This window comes from Electrona antarctica (genome assembly GCF_951216825.1).
Source record: "Electrona antarctica genome assembly, contig: scaffold_26, whole genome shotgun sequence".
Lineage (NCBI taxonomy): Eukaryota > Metazoa > Chordata > Actinopteri > Myctophiformes > Myctophidae > Electrona > Electrona antarctica.
Window position 1 is genome coordinate 3,446,450 of NW_027636995.1, and position 21,332 is coordinate 3,467,781.

At 41.9% G+C, this 21,332-nt stretch overlaps 1 protein-coding gene across 2 annotated transcripts in view; it reads right to left on the reverse strand.

The window, feature by feature from the left end:
• Window positions 1-21,332, reverse strand: part of LOC306919535 (F-box and WD repeat domain containing protein 10B-like) — a 42,548-nt gene that overhangs the window by 12,144 nt on the left and 9,072 nt on the right. For both annotated transcript variants that reach the window (XM_079532298.1, XM_079532299.1), the window contains 4 exons: window positions 17,923-18,050; window positions 4,162-4,293; window positions 3,638-3,744; window positions 3,279-3,485 (listed from right to left, as the gene is read on the reverse strand). In XM_079532298.1, coding sequence (XP_079388424.1) covers window positions 3,279-3,485; window positions 3,638-3,744; window positions 4,162-4,293; window positions 17,923-18,050 — 574 coding nt within the window. The remainder of the gene's footprint in view (window positions 1-3,278; window positions 3,486-3,637; window positions 3,745-4,161; window positions 4,294-17,922; window positions 18,051-21,332) is intronic.

The following is a 21,332-nucleotide window of genomic DNA, read 5'->3' on the forward strand; positions in this document are numbered from 1 at the left end:
CTAAGACGCAAAATGTTTGGCGACCTTTTTTCACTGGCAAATACTAAATGGAAACTAAATGAAAACTAAGCTATGATGACTAAAACTAAGCTAAATGTAAACAGATATAGTACATACATAGATACATTTTACACTTGGTTGCATGCTGAAAATAGCAGATCTAATTTCTAAATTTGAGCAATAATCGTGCAGCACTAGCTGGCTGTCCAATTCATTTTAGTTACTCTTATGATTTTAAGTCAAGCACTTTCATATTGTCTCTTGAAAAGGCACAGTAGTTGGCTCCAGGTGCCACATTTTGAATGTAGTAAATGTTCAGACTAAAGACAACAAATAATTTCATGGGAAAAAAATGAGAATCGTGAATTTGTGGAAGAACATCGAGATTCACATTATTTTGAGCAAGAATCGTGGAGCACTAATGCACACCAGTGACACTTGCCACAAACTTGCCGCAAACACGCACGTTGTGAGCTTGTAGATCGGCTATTTTCAGCATGTGACACTGGTGCACACAGCTCTTAAAGATTTAAGTGCAATCCAGGTGAAAACCACTGGGTGTCACTGTTGTCATTGCCTGTTAGATTAACATGAGTGCAGAATGATTGCAGATAAAATCAAGTGTTAAAGAGGCACTTTTAAGCATTGAGGCATGAACATAGTTTTGTATAAAGTTGAGCGCCAGACAGCTCTCTTATTATAATGTTAATAGTGTGAATGGGCTCCTCATATGGGTCAAATTATTTCATTACATTGTAGTAACTCGAGTGGACTTGGTGGGGGAAGTGTCCTTGATCCGAGTCAAGACAGACTCTGGCTGCGTTCGAATTCATTCCCTATGCCCCATATAGTGCACTACTTTGGGGTTCCGCCATTTTGTTATAGTGTCCGAATATGTAGTGAGCATTTTTGCACCCTAATGTAGTGGACTGAAGTATCCCACAATGCACCGGGAATTGTAGGGACCATCCGATGGTCACTACAAAAACACAGCGAAGCAAATATGCCCCATAATGCATTGCGCAAGCTCGCCCTTGAGCGCACATGCACGCGTTTGCGCGCACGTGCGCTGCTTCTGCATGCATGCGCACATTGCGCTCCAACATGGAACCAGCGAAAGAAATCAACACAAATGTACTTTTAAAACTTTCGTTTCCCCTCTCTTTTCTTCCCTGGCGGATCTCGAAGCTACAGATCTCGAGACAAATGATCTGTGCATTTATTTGCAATTGTTTTATTTTATTTATTTATAATAAAACAATTCATTTGCAATAGTATTACTAATCTGAACCCCTTTCTGACAGCTGCCCTGCTGGCCTATTTGACTCCTATGCTGCATCAGAACCCTATTCTATCAGCTCCCTCGTTAGTCTAGTGGGCTGTTACGCCGCCTTTCAAACCATCGTTCATGGGTTCACGGTTTCGGGCCCTGCTGCCGACACTACTTTTACAACCGCGGACTTTTTTATTAGTTTTTAGATTAAGGTTGGTGAGGTTGTCATTTATGTGCTAAAGTCAAATATATATTTTGTACATGCATGTGAGACATATTAATTGTGTCTCCGAACATATGTTTTATTAATACTAATTAATTCCTGCCATTAAAACATATATGTTATCTAACATTATTTCATTGAATTGCGCTAAATACATTAAAACTTCATTTTGTAGGCAGCAATTTATTGGACTGCTGTTTCTGTTAACGTCCGTATTGTGAGCAGAGCTTGTAGATCGGCTACTTTTGGTAATTCTTTACCAAAAGTACCCGATCTACAAGCTCACAACACGAACGTCGCGTTGCTTATAGATCGGCTATTTTTGCCGTATCCCCCCCCCCCCCCCCCCCCCCAGGATTAGCAGGGTTCATAATCATGCTGCTGATATTTTCATATTGTCAAGGTGGTGCACTGTTTTCATATTGCTGGATAATGGATATAATATTAATGTATTGATAATAATCATAGGCCTATGTTATTTTAAAAGAATAACCTTTTTATCATCATTTCAGCAGCAGCGTTTTGACTGGTGTCAGTTGATTCTTCATATCCAAATGAGTGAAACGGCAGGATGATATGTTTATTTTTCATACAGTTCTTTATGAGGCGATCTGAAAAAACCCTATGGGGATTACAATGCAAATAAAAAGTACAGAACCCGCGGACCTATAGCGCCCTCTATCGATATTGACGTCAGAGTCGGTGCTCCCCATACAGGGAGTATTGTCCGAATTCATCACTATTTGAGTCCACTGAGTCTGGGTCCCCGCATGGGGAGTAGGGAGTAGGGAACAACCCTAGCAATTCGAACGCAGCCAGAGACAAATTATAAGGGCGAGAAAACGTGGACTGACTGGACTCGAGACCAGACTCGAGGACTACAACAACACTAGCAGTGTTGATTTCGTCGACTAATACTGAGACGAAAAATGTTCGTCGACAACCTTTTTCACTGACGAAAACTAAATGGAAACTAAATCAAAACTAAGCTATGGTGACAACAAAAATAAGACTATTGTTGTCAATTTGTTGACAATTTCGTCAACAAATTAAAACTAACTAAAATGTTAGGAAGGGACTAGTGGACAAGAGATTCAGTATAAGTCATTTTACAATTAGTTGCATGCTGAAAATAGCAGATCTACAAGCTCACAACCCATCGCAAGCTTGTAGATCTTTTATCAAGTGTAAAAACAGTCGTTACGACGGCATCAAGGCCCACCAAAATACATTGCAGTCGATCTACAAGCTCATCGGCTATTTTCAGCAAGTGTAAAATCTGTCATTTCATTATTTAAGTTAAATCTGTCATTACAACGACATCAAGGCCCGCCAAAAAAAACACATTTTAGTCGACTAAATCAACTGTAGATTTAGTCAACTAAAATCGCATGACACTGAGTCGACTAAAACTAGACCAACACTAAAACATTCCAGGTGACTTAAGATTTGACTAAAACTAAATGAAGTTTCAGTCCAAAGACTATGACTAAACTAAAAATAGAAATTTGCTGACAACACTGAACACTAAGATACAGAGGTGAAAATGTCTGATCCCAATTTTTTTTTGTAAGTATTGTTTATTATCATACATTTTTCTATAAGTCTATTCTCCCCTCAGGGCTAGCGGGTGGGTGGGTGGGTGGGTATGTGTTATTGTCGGTTTTGTTTTGTCATAGATGTTGTTGTTGTTTTGTTTTTTTTGTGCACCATGTTCCTTGTATGTCTTGTATTTTAAAAATGGAAAAAAAACAATAAAAGAGTATAAAAAAAATGTCTGACCTGATGTTGAGGTCATAGCCGGCGCTGATGACCATGCGTCTGTCCTCGCACAGCAGCAACGCTCGCACACTGCCGGCGTGGCCCTTCATCGGCGTCGGCGCCGCCCTCTTCCTCTCCGCCACGTGCAGCAGGCGCACCAGGCGGTCCCTGGACCCCAGGGCCGCCAACTCCCCACCTCTGTAGTCCACAGTGCGGTACGGGTCCTCCCTGTCCCGAGACACGGTATATATACGGGTTGAAGTCAAACGTTCTCACAAATATGGCAGAAATACGGTACCGCAGTATTTTATAGTGTGGGTTCTGTAGGAGGCTAGTCGTCGGTCGGTCGGTCTGTGCGTGCGTTGCAAAATAGTACTAACTTCTCCAGCAGCACCCGGACATTATAGACTCCACAGTAGACATTCCGTTCTTCCATTTCCACCATCTTGGTTCTGACGTCAGAATAAACAGCCTTAAAGGGCCTGTCCTGTAAAAACAAAAAACAGTAGACTTGCTTCAAGAAAGCATTCTATAGCAAATCACTTTGAATTAGTTTGTGACATGTTTTCCACCTCTAATGACATGCCCAGAATAGTGATGTCAGGTTGAAACTAAATAAAAACGTCTGGGTTTCCGAGGCTAGGTTGAAACAAATCTTCTCTTCAGGGGGGGTCCCTGGCGCAAAACATTTTCAGAACGGGTGTCTGCAGCCAAATACATATCCTTTGGGGGTCCTTGACATGAAAAGGTTTGAAGAAGACCTTTTTTGTACTAGTGTTTTTTTACATAATAGCTAGTCGACTAGTCGACTAGTAAACTAGGCAACTAGTCAACTAGTAAAAATGTCTAGAAGTGAAAGCCCCAAGAAGCTCTGATGTAGTGTAATGGTGACTGCTGAGCTGACCTTGTGGACATTGGAGAGGATGTCTTCTTGCTCCTCCTGCTCATCATCATCATCATCATGTTCCATGATGGGGACCGGCACGCCCACCATGTTGGCAAACACATCACTCACCCACCAGTTGTTAGAGTTGTTCTGGAACCAAGATACAGACAGCAATAAAACACCAACTGTGTTCCTGACCTTTTTCTGTGATCAGGGCAGTGTTTTCGTCGACTAAAACTAAGACAAAAAATGTTCGTTGACTACCTTTTTTCACTGACGAAAGCTAAAATGGAAATTAAACGATAACTAAGCTATGATGACTAAAACTAAATATATTGACAATTTCGTCAACAAATAAAAACTAGACTAAAATGTTAGGAAGGGACTAGTGGACAAGAGATCCACTATGAGTCATTTTACACTTGGTTGCAGCGCGACACGTTGTGAGCTTGTAGATCTGCGAGCTTGTAGATGTGCTATTTTCAGTCATTACGACCGGATCAAAGCCCGCCAAAATACAAATCTTATTATATTTAGTCGACAAAAACTAGACTAACACTAAAGCATTCCAGGTGACTAAATGTGACTAAAACTAAATTAAAACTATTCAACAGACTATGACTAAAACTAAAATCTGGATCAGGGCCCACTTGAGAATTTAAAAAAGTGTGCATTTTGGGCCCACCCATATGACCAAACGTGTGCATTTTTAGAGCATGTATATTTTGTAACACTTTGTGCGCTACTACTTTAATCCATAACATGGCCCCAGTGCCCAATAAATCAGCACTATGAGCTTACAAAACGCGTCACTTCCGCCTGCCCCGGATGCGATAGCCGTCCATATTGGAGCCAGATTCTCATTACGGGATACATCGCCGCCCCGCGGATTGCTTTCACTTTCTTACTATTAACACCCCGGATGCCCAGGTTTATTTAATCCAGATTTATAGCAGCGGAGCACATTTAGCGACGGACCGGATGTTATCCCAGATGTAGCTGAAGTAGCTATAGATGTAGCCAAAACACTCCCGAGCCGATCGACAACAACGGGAGGTATGATTAATTCTAACGCGACTAGCGACGGGACCGCGATGGGCCGTCTAACACATACTCTTTTCTTAGAATTGGACGGAATGATTTAGATCAAGAGTTATTCACGTTTTAAGATCTTCGTTCTCATCCACTAAAATAGGGGGGAACATTTTCGATGACGTCCCACCGGAAGTTCAATTTGTTTCCACTTTAGTATAGAAGACAGTGGTCTGGGTTCTGTACACTTCAGTCTACTGTGCTCATTTTATTTCTTATCTATATTTACAGTGAAATCCCATTGTGTAATGTGTAGGCCTGTGTGCAGAAACATGTGTCCATAGTGTAAGGTATTAATTCATGATCAGGATAAGTCAGGATAAATCAGGATAAGTCATTCTTATAATACTCATATCCTGTATTCATGGGAAACAAGTCAAGTCATTGTGCAGGTTGTGTTGCTCTGAGGGAATGAGGAGCACTCGTGGAATTAGTTTCAATAGGCTTGTGGCTGCACTTTATTAAAAAAATAAATGAAATGCTAAATAGTGAACAAAACCCACATTCTTTCCCAGGTTAAAACACGCTAAATGATGATGCCTGATGCTTCATTCACTATAGACAACGCATTACAATGCAGATATTAAACATGTTAATGGTCACTGGTTCTCTGGCATTGGACAGATCACCTGTTAATGATCACATTATGGATGCACTGAGACCATTTTACACCTCTTTGACTCTGATGAGTTTCAGCAGAACTACAGAAATAGGTCTATCATCACATGGAACTTATTATTATCCTTTGTGAAATGTCAATGGCGTTGTAAGGGATATGTTTTGTTAAAATAGCTCTAGTAATTATTGATAGGCTATATTGTTTGTTCAGTAACAGAAGTCTTCCCATGTCTCCATACCTACTTCACTAACAATACTAAACAATATTCCATACTAACTAATATTAAAAATCCATTGTATGACAAAGAAACATCCCCAACATGAACGAGACAAAAATCATCTAAATTAAGCTTTTACATACTGATCAGAAATGATTGATATCCTGGAGGAGTTGTGGAGAACTGACAACTACAAACTCTTATGCTAGAGAGCTTGAGTTGGAACCACTAACTGCTTGATGTTGATTGACCAAGTGTTCACACAGATTAATCGGTGTGTGTGTGTGTGTGTGTGTGTGTGTGTGTGTGTGTGTGTTGAATTTCCCATTGTAGAGAAGTGTTGTCCACACTGATCACATCCATAGGGTTTCTCTCCAGTGTGAATTCTCTGGTGTTTTTTCAGGGTGGACTTGTCAGAAAAGTGTTGTCCACATTGATCACATCCATAGGGTTTCTCACCAGTATGAATTCTCTGGTGTTGTTTAAGGTGTGCCATTTGATAGAAGTGTTGTCAACACTGATCACATCCATAGGGTTTCTCTCCAGTGTGAATTCTCTGGTGTGTTTTAAGGCTTACCATGTGAGAGAAGTGTTGTCCACAATGATCACATCCATAGGGTTTTTCTCCAGTGTGAATTCTCTGGTGGCTTTTAACACATTGAGAGCCCACGCTTAACTGCCCAAAATCACTTTCACCTAGAAAATCCATTCACATTTTTTATAATTCAGCTGACTGTGGAGACACATGCTGGAACTTTTTACTTTGAAATGTTTTATAGTTTCTGAGTTATTTAATTTAAACGCCAAATGCATTCTCAATGGCGAAAAAAACAAACTTTGGCACCACGTGTTTAAAAAAAAAAAAAAAAAGTGTTTTGATTTTTCTGATTTTTTTTAATAAAAAAAAAATAAAAAAAAATAAAAAAAATAAAACTTTTTTTTTTTTTTTTTTTTTCCCAAGACGTCCACAGACGTCTTGGGCTTTGCACGTTGCGCAATACCCAGGACGTCCACAGACGTCTTGGGCACAAGATGTGTTAAGGGAGTTCATTTGAGAGAAGCGTTGTCCACAATGATCACATCCATATGGTTTCTCTCCGGTGTGAATTTTCTTGTGGCGTTTAAGGGTGTCCATTCGAGAGAAGTGTTGTCCACACTGATCACATCCATAGGGTTTCTCTCCAGTGTGAATTCTCTGGTGTGTTATAAGGGTGGACATGCCGGAGAAGTGTTTTCCACACTGATCACATCCGTAGGGTTTCTCACCAGTATGAATTCTCTGGTGTGTTATAAGGGTGGACATGCCGGAGAAGTGTTTTCCACACTCAACACATCCATAGGGTTTCTCTCCAGTGTGAATTCTCTGGTGTGTTTTAAGGGTGTCCATTCGAGAGAAATGTTGTCCACACTGATCACATCCATAGGCTTTCTCTCCAGTGTGAATTCTCTGGTGGCTTTTAAGGTTGCTCAAGTTAGAGAAGTGTTGTCCACACTGATCACATCCATAGGGTTTCTCTCCAGTGTGAATTATCTGGTGTGTTTTAAGGGTGTCCATTGTAGAGAAGTGTTGTCCACACTGATCACATCCATAGGGTTTCTCTCCAGTATGAATTCTCTGGTGTGTTTTAAGGGTGTCCATTCGAGAGAAATGTTGTCCACACTGATCACATCCATAGGCTCTCTCTCCAGTGTGAATTCTCTGGTGGCTTTTAAGGTTGCTCAAGTTAGAGAAGTGTTGTCCACACTGATCACATCCATAGGGTTTCTCTCCAGTGTGAATTCTCTGGTGGCTTTTAAGGTTTCCCATTGTAGAGAAGTGTTGTCCACACTGATCACATCCATAGGGTTTCTCTCCAGTGTGAATCCTCTGGTGTATTTTAAGTCTAGACATTGTAGGGAAGCGTTTACCACACTGATCACAGCAGTGGCATTTTTGCTTAGCTAAGCTTCTTTGTTCATTCACCTCTGGTAGAACAGGGAAGCCAGACTGATGATGCAACACTGAATTGGAAACAAAGACAAAGGGAATGTTGTTTAGAGGCATTCCTTAAAAATAGCAAAAACTAGTGTGAAGTTAATGTACCCAATTATCAATTTAGCATCCATTTATAATTCGATTCTACAATTGTTTTATATTTTAGAAAATGCAAAAACAGGTCGCCAATGCTAATATTAAATAAAAAACAAACATGACTAGATAAAAAAAATCCTTATGGCATGCTGTATATCCATATAGACACAGTAAGTAACTTACAGAGGTCTTGGTGATCATTGGGTCCTCCCTGTTGAGCAGAATCGTTTGAGGTGGCGTTGAGAGAGTCCATCTTCACTTCAAGCCTGGAGTCCACAGTCAGATGAGATCAGAAGGTATTGATATCCTGGAGGAGTTGTGGAGAACTGACAACTTCAAACTCTTCTTATACTAGAGAGCCTGAGGTGGAACTACTATCTGCTTGGTGTTGATTGGCCAAAGAGTGGAACTGTTACAGGCCTCACGATTGAGTTGCCTGATGGCAGAAGATAAGTCCTGTTGTACAGGGAAAATATAGACAGGAGATTTATGTTGCGTTCATCAGAGCAGGCTGCAAATCTGTCTTTATTCACAGAATCTTATTTTCATATTCTTTCTCTTTTTCTCTCTTTGAATGCAATCATCATATCACATTCAATAATCACATATTCACATTCATATTTCACAATTCACAATAAACTGTTACTGTAGAATAATACAACTTTACACATTTGGTCTTTTCTGTTGTCACATTTCACCAACATACGGTATAGAAAATACATTTGTACTGTATGTGCTCCAAAACTCACATTTATATACTGTTACTTTAACCAGTCTCTGTACTTTACTTTTCCAGTCAATACTGTAATACTGTTTAAACCTTGCTTTGTTTACTTTTTTAGTCAGTCTTACTGCATACAGAACGTTTTTTATAAAACACACAATGTACTGAATTAATCACATTACTTGTTCACAAAATATCACAAAACATTCAATAAACATTTGTACATTATCACACCAAACCCTATGCTAAACTGTGGTGTTAAAACACATATCAGTGAGCTCCGTTTTTTACAGACAATAAACAAGGCCTCCATTTTAGATTCAGTCACTCATTCACTTGTACATTTCCCAAGTCTCAAACTAAACCAAAACACAACATTTCTGTATCAGTCTTAGCCCAAACAACTGAAGAAAGGCTTATGAGTCCTTTGATATAAGTTATGATGCTTTTGCACACTTTACTAACCTGTTGTACAGGGAAAATATAGACAGGAGATTTATGTTGCGTTCATCACACCAGGCTGCAAATCTGTCTGAGGAACGGAAGCCTCCGTGGTCCATATACCACACAAACCATTGCTCACCCTAGGGCGATCTCCCCCTTGTGGTGTGACTCAGTAACTACTATTAGTATAATTTGAACACAAAACACAACTGGAATTGGCCTCTCTCAATACAAATACATACAATTAAATAAAAACAAAACAATTGTGCACATACACTTGTAAGTGTCACAGAACAATAGAATCATCAGCCACCAATCACACCCTAACAAACTGCTACATGTCCTCCAACCCTCTCTGACTCCTCCCCCAGGTCATGCTCTATGCAACATTCTAGAAATAAACTGCTAACTGTGAGATTGCTTTGTAAGCTTCATATTTAATATATTAATCTATCTACATCCAATATAGAGTATCTGACTATCTGGATAATATATGTACAGTCTAACAATATTGAATAAGCGGATATGAATTAATTGTTACTGCAGCAGAGCCATTAAGAGGATTTCTTTACATTATTTCAGTAACATAGAACCAGCTCTGGTGAAGAAACAACAAGAAAAACAGTTTCCCAAAACTATTGTTTTCAAAACACAAACTGCCACCCACCCCCTAAATTATTGCAAACAGTCTTTATAAATAGTACACAAGCCTTCACATCTTGTCTTTTACAAGAATACTTAAACGTTAGAAGACAGTGGTGGGGTTTCTGTACAGGACTGGTCAAGGCCTGACAACAAATGAGTATATTGCCAAATACTCAAAGTCATTATCCTTATAATAATCATATACTATAACCATCATTACATTGTTATTAACAACAGAGACACAATAACAGCAACAACTGTATTTGTGTAAACCTGGACAACCTTTTAAGTCTTTAAGTCATTGTTCAGGTTGTGTTGCTCTGAGGGAATGAGGAGCACTCAGGTGTGTGGAATTAGTTTCAACAGGGTTGTGACTGAACTTGTATTCAATGTTTTTTCAAATGCTAAATAATGAACAAACCCCACATTCTTTCCCCAGGTTAAAATGTAAACAGGCTAAATGATGATGGCTGATTATATTCATTCACTGTAGACAATGCATTCAAGTGCAGAGATTAATTAGTACCAGCTTAGTAACAGTGTTAATGGTACTATACAGAAATAGGTCTATCACATGGAAATTATTACCTTTTATCCTTTGTGAAATGTTAAAGGTGTTGTAAGGGCTATGTTTTATTAAAATGGCTCTAGTAATCATTGCTATATTGTTGCATAACAGAGATACCCATTTCACTAACATAATTATTACTTGGCACACAGCACACAGTGAAATCCCATTGTGATTTAATGCAGGGGTGTCAAACTGGTGATCCGTGGGCCGCATGCGGCCCAGGTAGAGGTCCAATGCGGCCCTCGAGATGATTTTCAAAAAGGAAACAACGCTGCTACTCCCCCTCCCCCACCTGCCCCACAATGGCCCTGCTGTAGACGGCTTTGTCTCTGCCCAGGTGTGGAATGTTGTCACTGATGGGCTCGTTAACAGTCTATTCAACTACTAGTTGAGTTGTGGTGGATACTCTCCTCACACTCTGATGCAGCAGGACATGGAGAGGCTAATCATAGTTGTTACAGCTCAGTAGAGTTTCATTTCAGTTACCAAGTGTAGTGAGGAATATAGTCTACTTACACACGATGATAAAATAATAATTGCATTTTGAACTATCTCCATATGTCTATTATCGAATGGTTTATTGGGTCTTTTTTCCAACTATCATACCAAATGTCTTGTAGCCTACAACTGTAATACAAATAAAGTCAATTCATGTCAATAAACAGTCTAGAAAACAAAGCCGAGTGACAACTGTAAGTCAACGCACGTGAGCTGCAACTGGTCGCGGCCCTCATCAAGTCACCTTGCGCGCAATGTGGCCCTCGCCCCAAAATTAGTTTGACACCCCCGGTGTAATGTGTAGGCCTGTGTGCAGAAACATGTGTCCATAGTGTAATAAGGCATTATTAATTAATGATCAGGATAAGTCATTATCCTTATAATAATCATATACTATATCCATCATCACATTATTAACAACAGAGACACAATAAATACAGAATACATCTTGTGATGTCAAAGTGCAATGTCAAATATAAAATAAAAAAAATAAAAAAGGGATTTAAGTACAGAAATGCCTCATCAAGTAGAAAAAGTAGAAAATCAAAAAAATGAATTAAAAGTTTTTAAAAAATCACTCACCCACAAACATTATGACAATCAGTCACCAGAATACGGGTGTTTTCAATTAATCTGAATAAAGGAGATGTAGTTCGCACACCGGCCTTGAGCTCCACATTTTTATTTCATGGAGAAGAGGATACAACGTTTCGACCCCTTCGGGTCTTCGTCAGGATATGTTCAATTAATCTAACATGGTTAAAATGGGAAGCTTGTATATGGACTTCTGTTAATTGGCCCCAAACTGTGAAATACCCCTTTCATATATTTGACCAATGGCTGTAGCCATAATATATAAGAACGTAGGCCTACACAATATGTATTTTGTAACACGTTTTATTTCATCCATACTTGATTGATGATCATGTGCCAATTTCTTCCCTGTCACAGACAATGTGTCTAATTTAAAATGTCTTGAAAAATGTCCAATAAGAAAATCCATTAACAAGTTAAACAAAATCGCTCTATACATACAGATGTATGGTCACAAAAAATATCTGAAATGGTAACGAGAGAACTGGCCATTTGAAACATCTATTCTACATAAAAGCGAGAATATGCCTACACGTCATTTGAACAGTACTGTATTTCTGTGTCACTAATCATACATCACAACATTCACCTGTGCCACAATGTCTAATATAGAATTAATCAACAAATTAGTTTCATTGCCATCATATTATTCTTGATCATCATGCTACACTTGGATCCATCGTTCATAAGTTCATGACGTTTTAGGTGGCTTGAATTAGTCAAATTGTTCCTACACTGACCACAAGGGAACAGTTTAACATTGAACAGACGCTCCCAGCCTGTGGAGCGATGCGATCGGTTTTGATATCAATAATCTCCGTCCTTTTTATCAATCTCCGTCCTGAGCGCTACTGTGACGCAGACAACGCGATTGCGTGGGGGCCCATGACGCCTGAGGGCACAACCAGGTCGGGAGAAAAAAAGAAAAATGCGGCCGGGCCCCTTAACAATATATTGTTAACTGAGGTTGATTTTACGTCGCAACTTAATATTTTATAATCTGACCATGTATGATCACTTCACTTTTTTATGGGAGGGGGAACCCCGGCCCCGCCTGGTACCGGTCCGGAAGACGGAAGAGACAGGTCACAGGTCATAGGTGTAAATGGCGACAGACACAACAAACAATTGAGAGCAAGAAACAGAAAAGCGATAGTGAGAAGCGAAAACTAAAAGAAGAGAAAGACAAATAGATAAAGAAACAGAAATGCGGTAGTGAGAAGCGAAACCTAAAATAAGAGAAAGACAAAAAAATTAGCAAAACTTCCAAAAATAATTGGTTTCTTTCAAAAGAAAGACGATAATAAGGTCGATGCGGCCGCGGGGGGACAAGAAGAAGAGGCACCACCACCACCGGTTGGGGCTTGTAGCTCAGGCCAGGTGCAGTTGGTAGAAGCTGGGGAGGCAGGAGAGCCGAACGCGGCCACAGTGACTGCTAGCACCAGCAGCGGACCACGCAACCACGTTGGAGGTGGAGAACTTGGAGTTCTTAATGAGAACATCATCATGGACATGGTCATGGAGACTGAGCCGGCGGAGGGGATGGAGGAGGAACCAGCTGCGATGGAGGAAGAGCAAGAGGGTACCAGGTCGACTCGCCCCTTTTCCAACTCGCCCTCGCGAAAAGTGAAGACGGCTCGCCACAGAATTTCGAAAAGTGAAGACGGCTCGCCACAGAATTTTTAAAAGTGATGACGGCTCGCCCCGAGCCGTGGAGAGCCCGCCCCCATAGTGTGGACAGCTCGCCCCACAGCGTGGATATCTCGCCCCAACGCACGGATATCTCGCCCGTGTTTATTTCATGTTTATTTTACCTTATTTCTCATATTAGAACATTGTTTGTCAAAGGAGAACATTATGCATGGTTAATGAATGGCTTACTCCCCTCCATTGTTCTGGAAATTCAATTCCAAGTACAGTACTTGAAATTCCAAGGTGTTCCTTTCCCTATTACTGAAATTAGTTGTTGTTGTACTACCATTATGTTAAACTTAAAGGGTGGAGGGGCTCGTTAGCACGCCCGACTCATACATATAGGCCTACTGTTATCATGTCTCACCTGCACCTGAACGACGTTCGTTGAGGTTACCTTTTTGCTGGACTTTGAAACTAACCCTATGGGACACTAGTTTTTGCTGCTAGTATTGAAGTAGCATTGTATATATATTTTTGTTCAACTTTTTTTGCTGCTAGTATTGAAGTAGCGTTGTGTATATATATTTTTGTTCAACTTTTTTTCTTCTAGTATTGAAGAAGCGGTGTATACATTTTTTTTGTTCAACTATTTTTTAAAGTGGCATCTGTATATATTATTTCTCTCAAATAAATGGTTACATTGCTACAGTTGATCTGTTGTTGTTGTTCTTGTTGTAGTAACGACCCAGCACACTCAAACAAAAGAGGATGATGACCCCCCTTGGGCCCCCTCCACTCTCACTATAACTAGACACATCCCCCCCCCCCACCCTCTCTCTCCCTCTCTGTTTAAAAGTACAGGAAAAATCTCAAAGTACATGTACAAATATAGTACAGGTAAAAATATCTCTCTCTCTCTCTCTCTGTTTAAAAGTAGGCTACTATTGTGAATCAGTGGACCATGACAGCTTAAACACAACTCTTCTTTACTTTCAAAACTAAGGCAAAGCAACATCATCACACATCATGTTGTATGTCAAGACTGAAGTAGTCGATCCCAGATAATCCCCCCAATCATCACAAACACAGGAATATGCAAGAGCGCAGCACAATCAAACAGCTGTCAGTGAGACATAACAGCTACATGTAAAAATCTCTCTCTCTCTTTGTTGGGGCGACTTCTCAAGACTTTTGGGGGCGAATTATCCGGACTTTTGGGGGCGAATTATCTGCGCGTTGGGGCGACCGCTCTTCCCGTTGGGGCGACCGCTCTTCCCGTTGAGGCGACCGATCTTCGCCGCTTTGGGCGAGTTGGAAAAGGGACGAGCCGTCTCGTATTCAGAAAGAGCATGCTGCTGGAGATGAGGAGGGGCAGGGCAACTTGGACAAGGACATGTCGCCGGAGCGAGTTACAAATAAATACCCCACTGACTTCGGATATTTCCCTGATAATGTTGGCTCAAATGTCAAACGTTATATCGTGTCCAAGGGGCCATGTAAGCCTACTGGCCCCTTCCCACGGGATCCCAAGCATAGGTGTTTTTCAACAAAATATTACACCCGCAAAACAAAGTCTGGTTTGGAGTTACCACGGACGTGGTTATGTTATTCACCCAAGCTAGATGTAGCCTACTGTGAGACATGTTGGCTCTTTGCAGATCGCTCATTACTAACTGGGAAGAAGACATGGCGAACAAATAATTGGCAGAATCTATCCCACAAAATTCAGCTACATGAATCAACTAATATGCATACTGCTGCTTGTATGATTTATGACCGGTGGCGTTTGAATGGAACGATCGACGAGGACATGGAGAGAGAAATAAGAATGGACTTTTGGAGACAGGTACTGGACCGTGTGTTGAACGTGACGCTTTCTTTAGCAACAGCTAACATGCCGTTCAGAGGACACCGGGAGACAATAGGCGAAGGCAACAGTGGGACTTTCCTGACTATCATTGAGCTCATGGCAAGATATGACCCAGTCTTAAAATATATCATTAATCGCCCGCCAACTCAATGAAGTCCCTAATGAAGTACCTAAATCTACAAATACAAAATGAGCTCATTGACATCCTTGCAAAATGTGTTAAAAATGACATTCTGGACGAAATCCAAGCAGCCCCGTTTTTTTCTGTCATTATGGACACCACCCAAGACATAGCAAAAATCGATCAAATGAGTCAAATATATCGATATGTCACAATTGAGAGAGACGCCCGTGGTGTTGCCACTGATGTAAAGATCAACGAGTCATTCCTCGGATTTCGTGAAGTCGCCGATTCACACGCAGAAGGGCTAGCAAATTACATCACTGCGTCTATTGAAAGCAACGGATTACAGCTGTCAAAGTGCAGAGGGCAGGGGTACGACGGTGCGGCTAACATGAGCGGCATCTACTCTGGGGTCCAAGCAAGGATAGCTGCAAAGGAGCCAACAGCCGTGTATGTACACTGTGCTTCTCACAACTTAAATCTGGCCCTTAATGATTCAGGTAACATTCTAGAGATATCAAAGTTTTATGACATTGTTGAGCGTGTGTAATGTGTTCTTTGGGCACAGTATAAAGAGATGGGCAATGCTCTCAAATACAACACAAACGGATAATGATCTTAACAATAACATCACACTGAAAAGAATATGCCCCACTAGATGGTCATCACGTCATGATGCAGTGACCTCGCTGAGATATCGCTACAGTGATATTATCAAAGCTTTAACTAAACTGTCACTGACGAGCAAAACGAGAGACGAGCGAGACGAGGCTACTTCACTGAAAGGTTCAATTGAGAAATTCAACTGTTGTTCTCCAAAGCAAGATTTTGGAGCGAACAAATGTTGTCTCAAAACTTCTGCAATCCCAAGACGCAGACCTGGCCACAGCAGTTAAGCTGCTAGACAGCAACATCAAAGATTTGACTGCATTTCGAGCGAGTTTTGATGATGCCAAGCTGACAGCTGAGAGGCTTGCTGAAAAATGGGGTGCCAGCAAAACCTTTGAAAACGTTAGGTAGAGGAAGGTGAAGAAACACTTCGATGAGTTTTCGTCTGACGAGCGTATAGCGGACCCAGAAACCTAGAGTGAATGTGTTCCAGGCCTGTTTGGACATAATCATATCACAGATGACCCACAGGTTCAAAGGGCTGCGCTCTACAGTGGATACATTCAAAGTCATTCAGCCTGACACGCTTTGCAACGCCACCAACGACGAACTAGCTCAACAAGCCCAAACCCTCGTAGAAAAATACAATCATGACTTAACCTGTCAATTCCCCATTCAACTTGTATCATTCCGTGAGTGCCTGAGAGACAGCTTTGCAAATGTGAAGACCATCCGAGAGCTCACGAAACTGCTTATTGTGGAGAACAGCAGCATTAGTGCTAGTTTTGGCGAAGTCTGCACTGTATTGCTGCTTTTCCTAACCATTCCAGTCACAGTGGCATCAGCCGAACGTTCATTCTCGAAATTAAAGCTGATCAAAAGTTATCTGAGGAGTACAATGGGACAGGGTCGGCTCAGTGGACTTGCCACTCTGTCCATCGAGAATACCCGTGCACGCCAGCTGGATGTGAAGGACCTGATAAATGATTTTGCAGAGAGAAAATCCCGGAAGGTTCACCCATAAGGTAAGCAGAGCGCAGAGGCAAAGCCTCTTTATTTCATTACATAATTGCCGTCTAATCTTCGTGGTGCGCCGGCACCAGATTTTTATAGCCCAACTTCACCTCTCTTTTTTTGTTCTCTCTTTTTTTCTCCTCTCAACCTAGAGAGCGCTGTCCAAGGTGCTAATTCAAGTGGCCTGCTGCGTGTGGGTGGTCTTCAAACAAAGCTTTTCATATGGAGTCTATATGGACATTGTTGTGATGGAATGTTGCTGCATTTTACATGGAGGACTTGAGCATAATTGTGGGCACAAACTGCAAAGCATGCAGCGCGCTGCCGCTGCTGCGCAACTGAACTGGCCATTCTGCCCATCAGCCCATTTCTTGTGGTCAAAACAGCTTTGAGAAGCACAGTGTTTATTATCGTTTGCTATGAGGAGGAAAATGAAAAGTTGCCAGTGTTTTACAGTACTTGATTATTTTGTTGTTTACTTTATTAAGCATTTCTAGCTTGCCGCTTTTTAGTTTTCCGTGCGCAACATGGCCTTATAGATTGATAGCCCATTTAATTGTTTTGGCTGTTTTCTTAGTTTCTTTTCATTATTGGCTAAACAGAAATTTGAAACGAATTTGATATATAATGCCACTTGCCACAGCTTGAATCTGATTCATTTTAGAGTAGTGTTTGGTCTGATACAAAACCGTTGTTTTAAACATAGTTAATTTGTTTCTATAGCGGCTTAGTGGGGGTGGGGGGTGGGGGGGGGGGCACTCTAGACCATCCTGCGTCAGGGCCTGGTGCTGCGTAGTTACGCCACTGGCTGGGTGTTACCAATTGATTGAACGGAGAACTCCGTCCTCGCCACTCAGGGTGTTAAGCGTGCGCGTCGGATCCGTGTGGAGGCTAGGGTGTCTAACATGCGAGTAAAAAAATAATTAATAATAATTAATTAACAGATTAAATTAGACGTGAGTTCACGTTCTGGCACAGGCGGGGGGAGGGGTAATGTACGCGATTCCGCGTCCCTGGCCTTTTATTGGGTTCAATATGTGACATGTATATACCTGCATGATCATGAGCTGGTTCCGTAGCAGGGTCTGGGTCTTCATGTCCTCCATGGTTTCGTCTGCCAGGAACCTCCAGTGTAGAGAGACGTCTCTACAGCAGCGCAGGGTGGACTTATCCAGCACACCTGATGGACAGAGGACTAGATAAATACCTCCGTACCCGAGGTACTTAACCCATTTTGACCTGAGATCAGATTCTAAAAATGTCTTCTACATCCTGACAGTTTTCTGAAAAAGCTATGTTTCTATGTCAGTGGTTCTTCGATTTTTCAAAAATAGCAGACCTACAAGCTCGTAGCGCGCCACTCGGTGGCGCGCTATGAGCTTGTAGATCTGCTATTTTTCAATAGCTAAAGCGTAACATAATGCTAACACCAAAAGGGGTTCCCGCCCAAAATGGGTTGAGAAAGCCCCGGACGGGCGAAAAACATTGTTTGGTGGTTCAAATAAAGAGGACGGTGATCAAACATATCGTGTGTGGGCGTTGCCCTTTTTCTTCACTTGCTCATTTTCAAGAACTGTAGGGACGAACATATCATATTCCTTTTGTACCATACACACACACACACACACACACACACACACACACACACACACACACACACACACACACACACACACACACGCACACACACACACACACACACACACACACACACACACACACACACACACACACACACACACACACACACACAGTGTATGCGGTCTAGTCTAACTTGGACTCAGGGGGGTGGACGCCTCTGCCTTGCATAGTCCCCAGTGAACAGGCTGGTTGCCCTTCACTGGTAACCTTACATTGGATTTTAAATATATGAAGGTATTGTTGGCTGGGATTTTACAAAAAAGCCCCCCTTTTAAATACATACAGACATACAGACATACAGACCTACATACATACATACTTATAAGGTATGCCATCTGGTGGCTAATGAACCAAACACATTCTCAGAAGTTGAAGCAGTTTTAGAGGACCCACTTTTAGGCCAGTGCAACAGAGCATGCTTTTGCCTTTTTTTAAAACCTTACCCATTTTAACCAAATACATACATACATACATACATACATACATACATACATACATACATACAGACAGACAGACAGACAGACAGACAGATATACATACATACATACATACATACAGGCACAAATAACTACTCTTCATAAACAAGGCATGAAGAACTAATATTTACAAGCATCTTTACAGAAAAATACAAGCCCAAAGTCACTTATAATAAGCAGACATGGTAACACCGGTGCTGCTTCCAGTTTCCCTATACTATATACTATAGTACTGAAGACCACACACTGGACTTCCCTGGTGTTTCGCCCAGGTGGAAGTGGTTTTGAGGTTAGGTTTAGGCATAGTGTTTGAGAGGTTAGGGTTAGGTTTAGGCATAGTTTTTGAGAGGTTAGGGTTAGGTTTAGGCATAGTTTTTGTGAGGTTAGGCTTGAGGTTAGGTTTAGGCCAGTGTTATTTTAGTCATAGTCGGTGGAATGAAACTTGAGAGCTTGTAGATCAGCTATTTTCGGGGCGCAACCCTGCACTCTTTTAGCTAGTGGAGATGCGGTGTAACAACATGGATTTTGAAACAAATTAGTTCAGGAGACTTCGAAAAAAGAAAAGAAAAACAATTCTCCTGAATGCTGCCTTCCGGGATGGCATGGAAAGGGAAGGAGAGGAGAGAAGGGCATTTGCATTTCTTCCACCATAGTAAATGCTGCATTCGTGGTCTGGAGAGGGGCAGTTGTTTTACAGACGGGGTAAAAGGGCAGGGGCTGAAGCCCCCTTTGATGTGACGTCCCGGGACACATGCACCAAGGAAGAGGGAGTCCCGAGCCAGCCACTGGTTCAACTTTCTCTTTGTCTCCGTGTTTGGTCTGAAGGATGTCCTTGACTCCCGACACTTGAGGCAAACAAACAAAAGCTAATCAGAATGACGACATGGGGATGGAACTACAATTACACAAGAATGGCCTCGTTAAACAGGCCTCGTTATCTACCTACCTACCCCTGGATATACAAGCCAACACAACCCTGCCTAGCAACAAACACTTAACACACCACTCTCCACAATAAATAATGTCTCCACTGCCTTTTCCTCAGTGACTTCCACCTGCACTATAAAAGCCACATTACTCATGGGAAGCCTGTGTCGAATTGGAAATAGCCGCTGAGCTGGAAAAAAAATCACACCCGTGTGAAGTGAGTGGTGCAGTGGAAGTTCCAGACACACAGGAACGCGGCCAGGGTGCCGTCCCGGTTCCGGCGAGCCGCCTCGCGTCCGAAATGGTTGAGAAATTACAGTTACCGTGTGGGGGTCCCGCGGGGTCCCTGGGAGGTCCCCGGAACATCCAGACCCCCAGGAACACGCCCAAGGGGGTCAGCCCGGTTCCGGAGACCCGCCCCGTGTCCGGAATGGTTGAGAAATGACAGAGTTAACGTGTGGGGGTCCCTCTACTGTACAGTACTGTAACACACACACAGTGTGTGTGTGTGTGTGTGTGTGTGTGTGTGTGTGCGTGCGTGCGTGCGTGCGTGCGTGCGTGTTAGGCTGTGCAGCAGTGACACTTGGTTGTGAAAACCAACCAAAAGCTATTTTTGTGCTCGGACAGACCCAGCCAGCCATGGACAGACCCAGGGACCCAGGGACCCACGGCTGTCTATAGGAGTGGTTGCACCACTCAAAAAATAGTAGTAGTAGCAAAACAAATAAACTAAGCTTTCCATTTGTCTTGGAAGCACTCTGATTTTCTGCGCCATTGCTTGAGAATCTTGTAGCCTGCCACAAACGGAAAAGCCGTTTTAACAGCGATGTATTCATTAATGCATGTTTTAATACGATCGTATCGAAATCTACCGTCAGTTAGCTTTGTTATGCTTCTGACACAATGGGCGCGGCCATTTTGAAAATGCGCGCGCATCCACTAACATTAACGGCTCTGTTTTCAGACGGCTTTATCTCACAGAAGCGACATTGCAGAGGACGCTTTGTCCCAGACAAGCGTTTTCACCGGCCTGTAGCAGGCGCTGTGATACTCGCGGTCCACTTTTTCCACCACCGACCGAGAGAACGAGCACCAGCTTCGTCAACACACACGGAATGGTTTCATAGTAAAATGCGATTACGGATATTTGGCTCTTCAAAGTAAGTGTCACGCGTGATTAAACCATGGCAATACGCAATCGAGGGATTAATTAATGGCGGCAGGCTAAGAGTTAACATTTTTCTTGATGTGTAGACACACCGAAAACACATAGAAACATACATTTATGCATTCAATTTCTAACTCAACTATTAGAAGTCACAACAAGTCACAAAATTGGCAAGTGTAAAGGAGCGGGTGAAATTATGTGTGCAAGGTTCCTGCGAATGCAGTTGCTAAATAAATCAGACAATACGAAT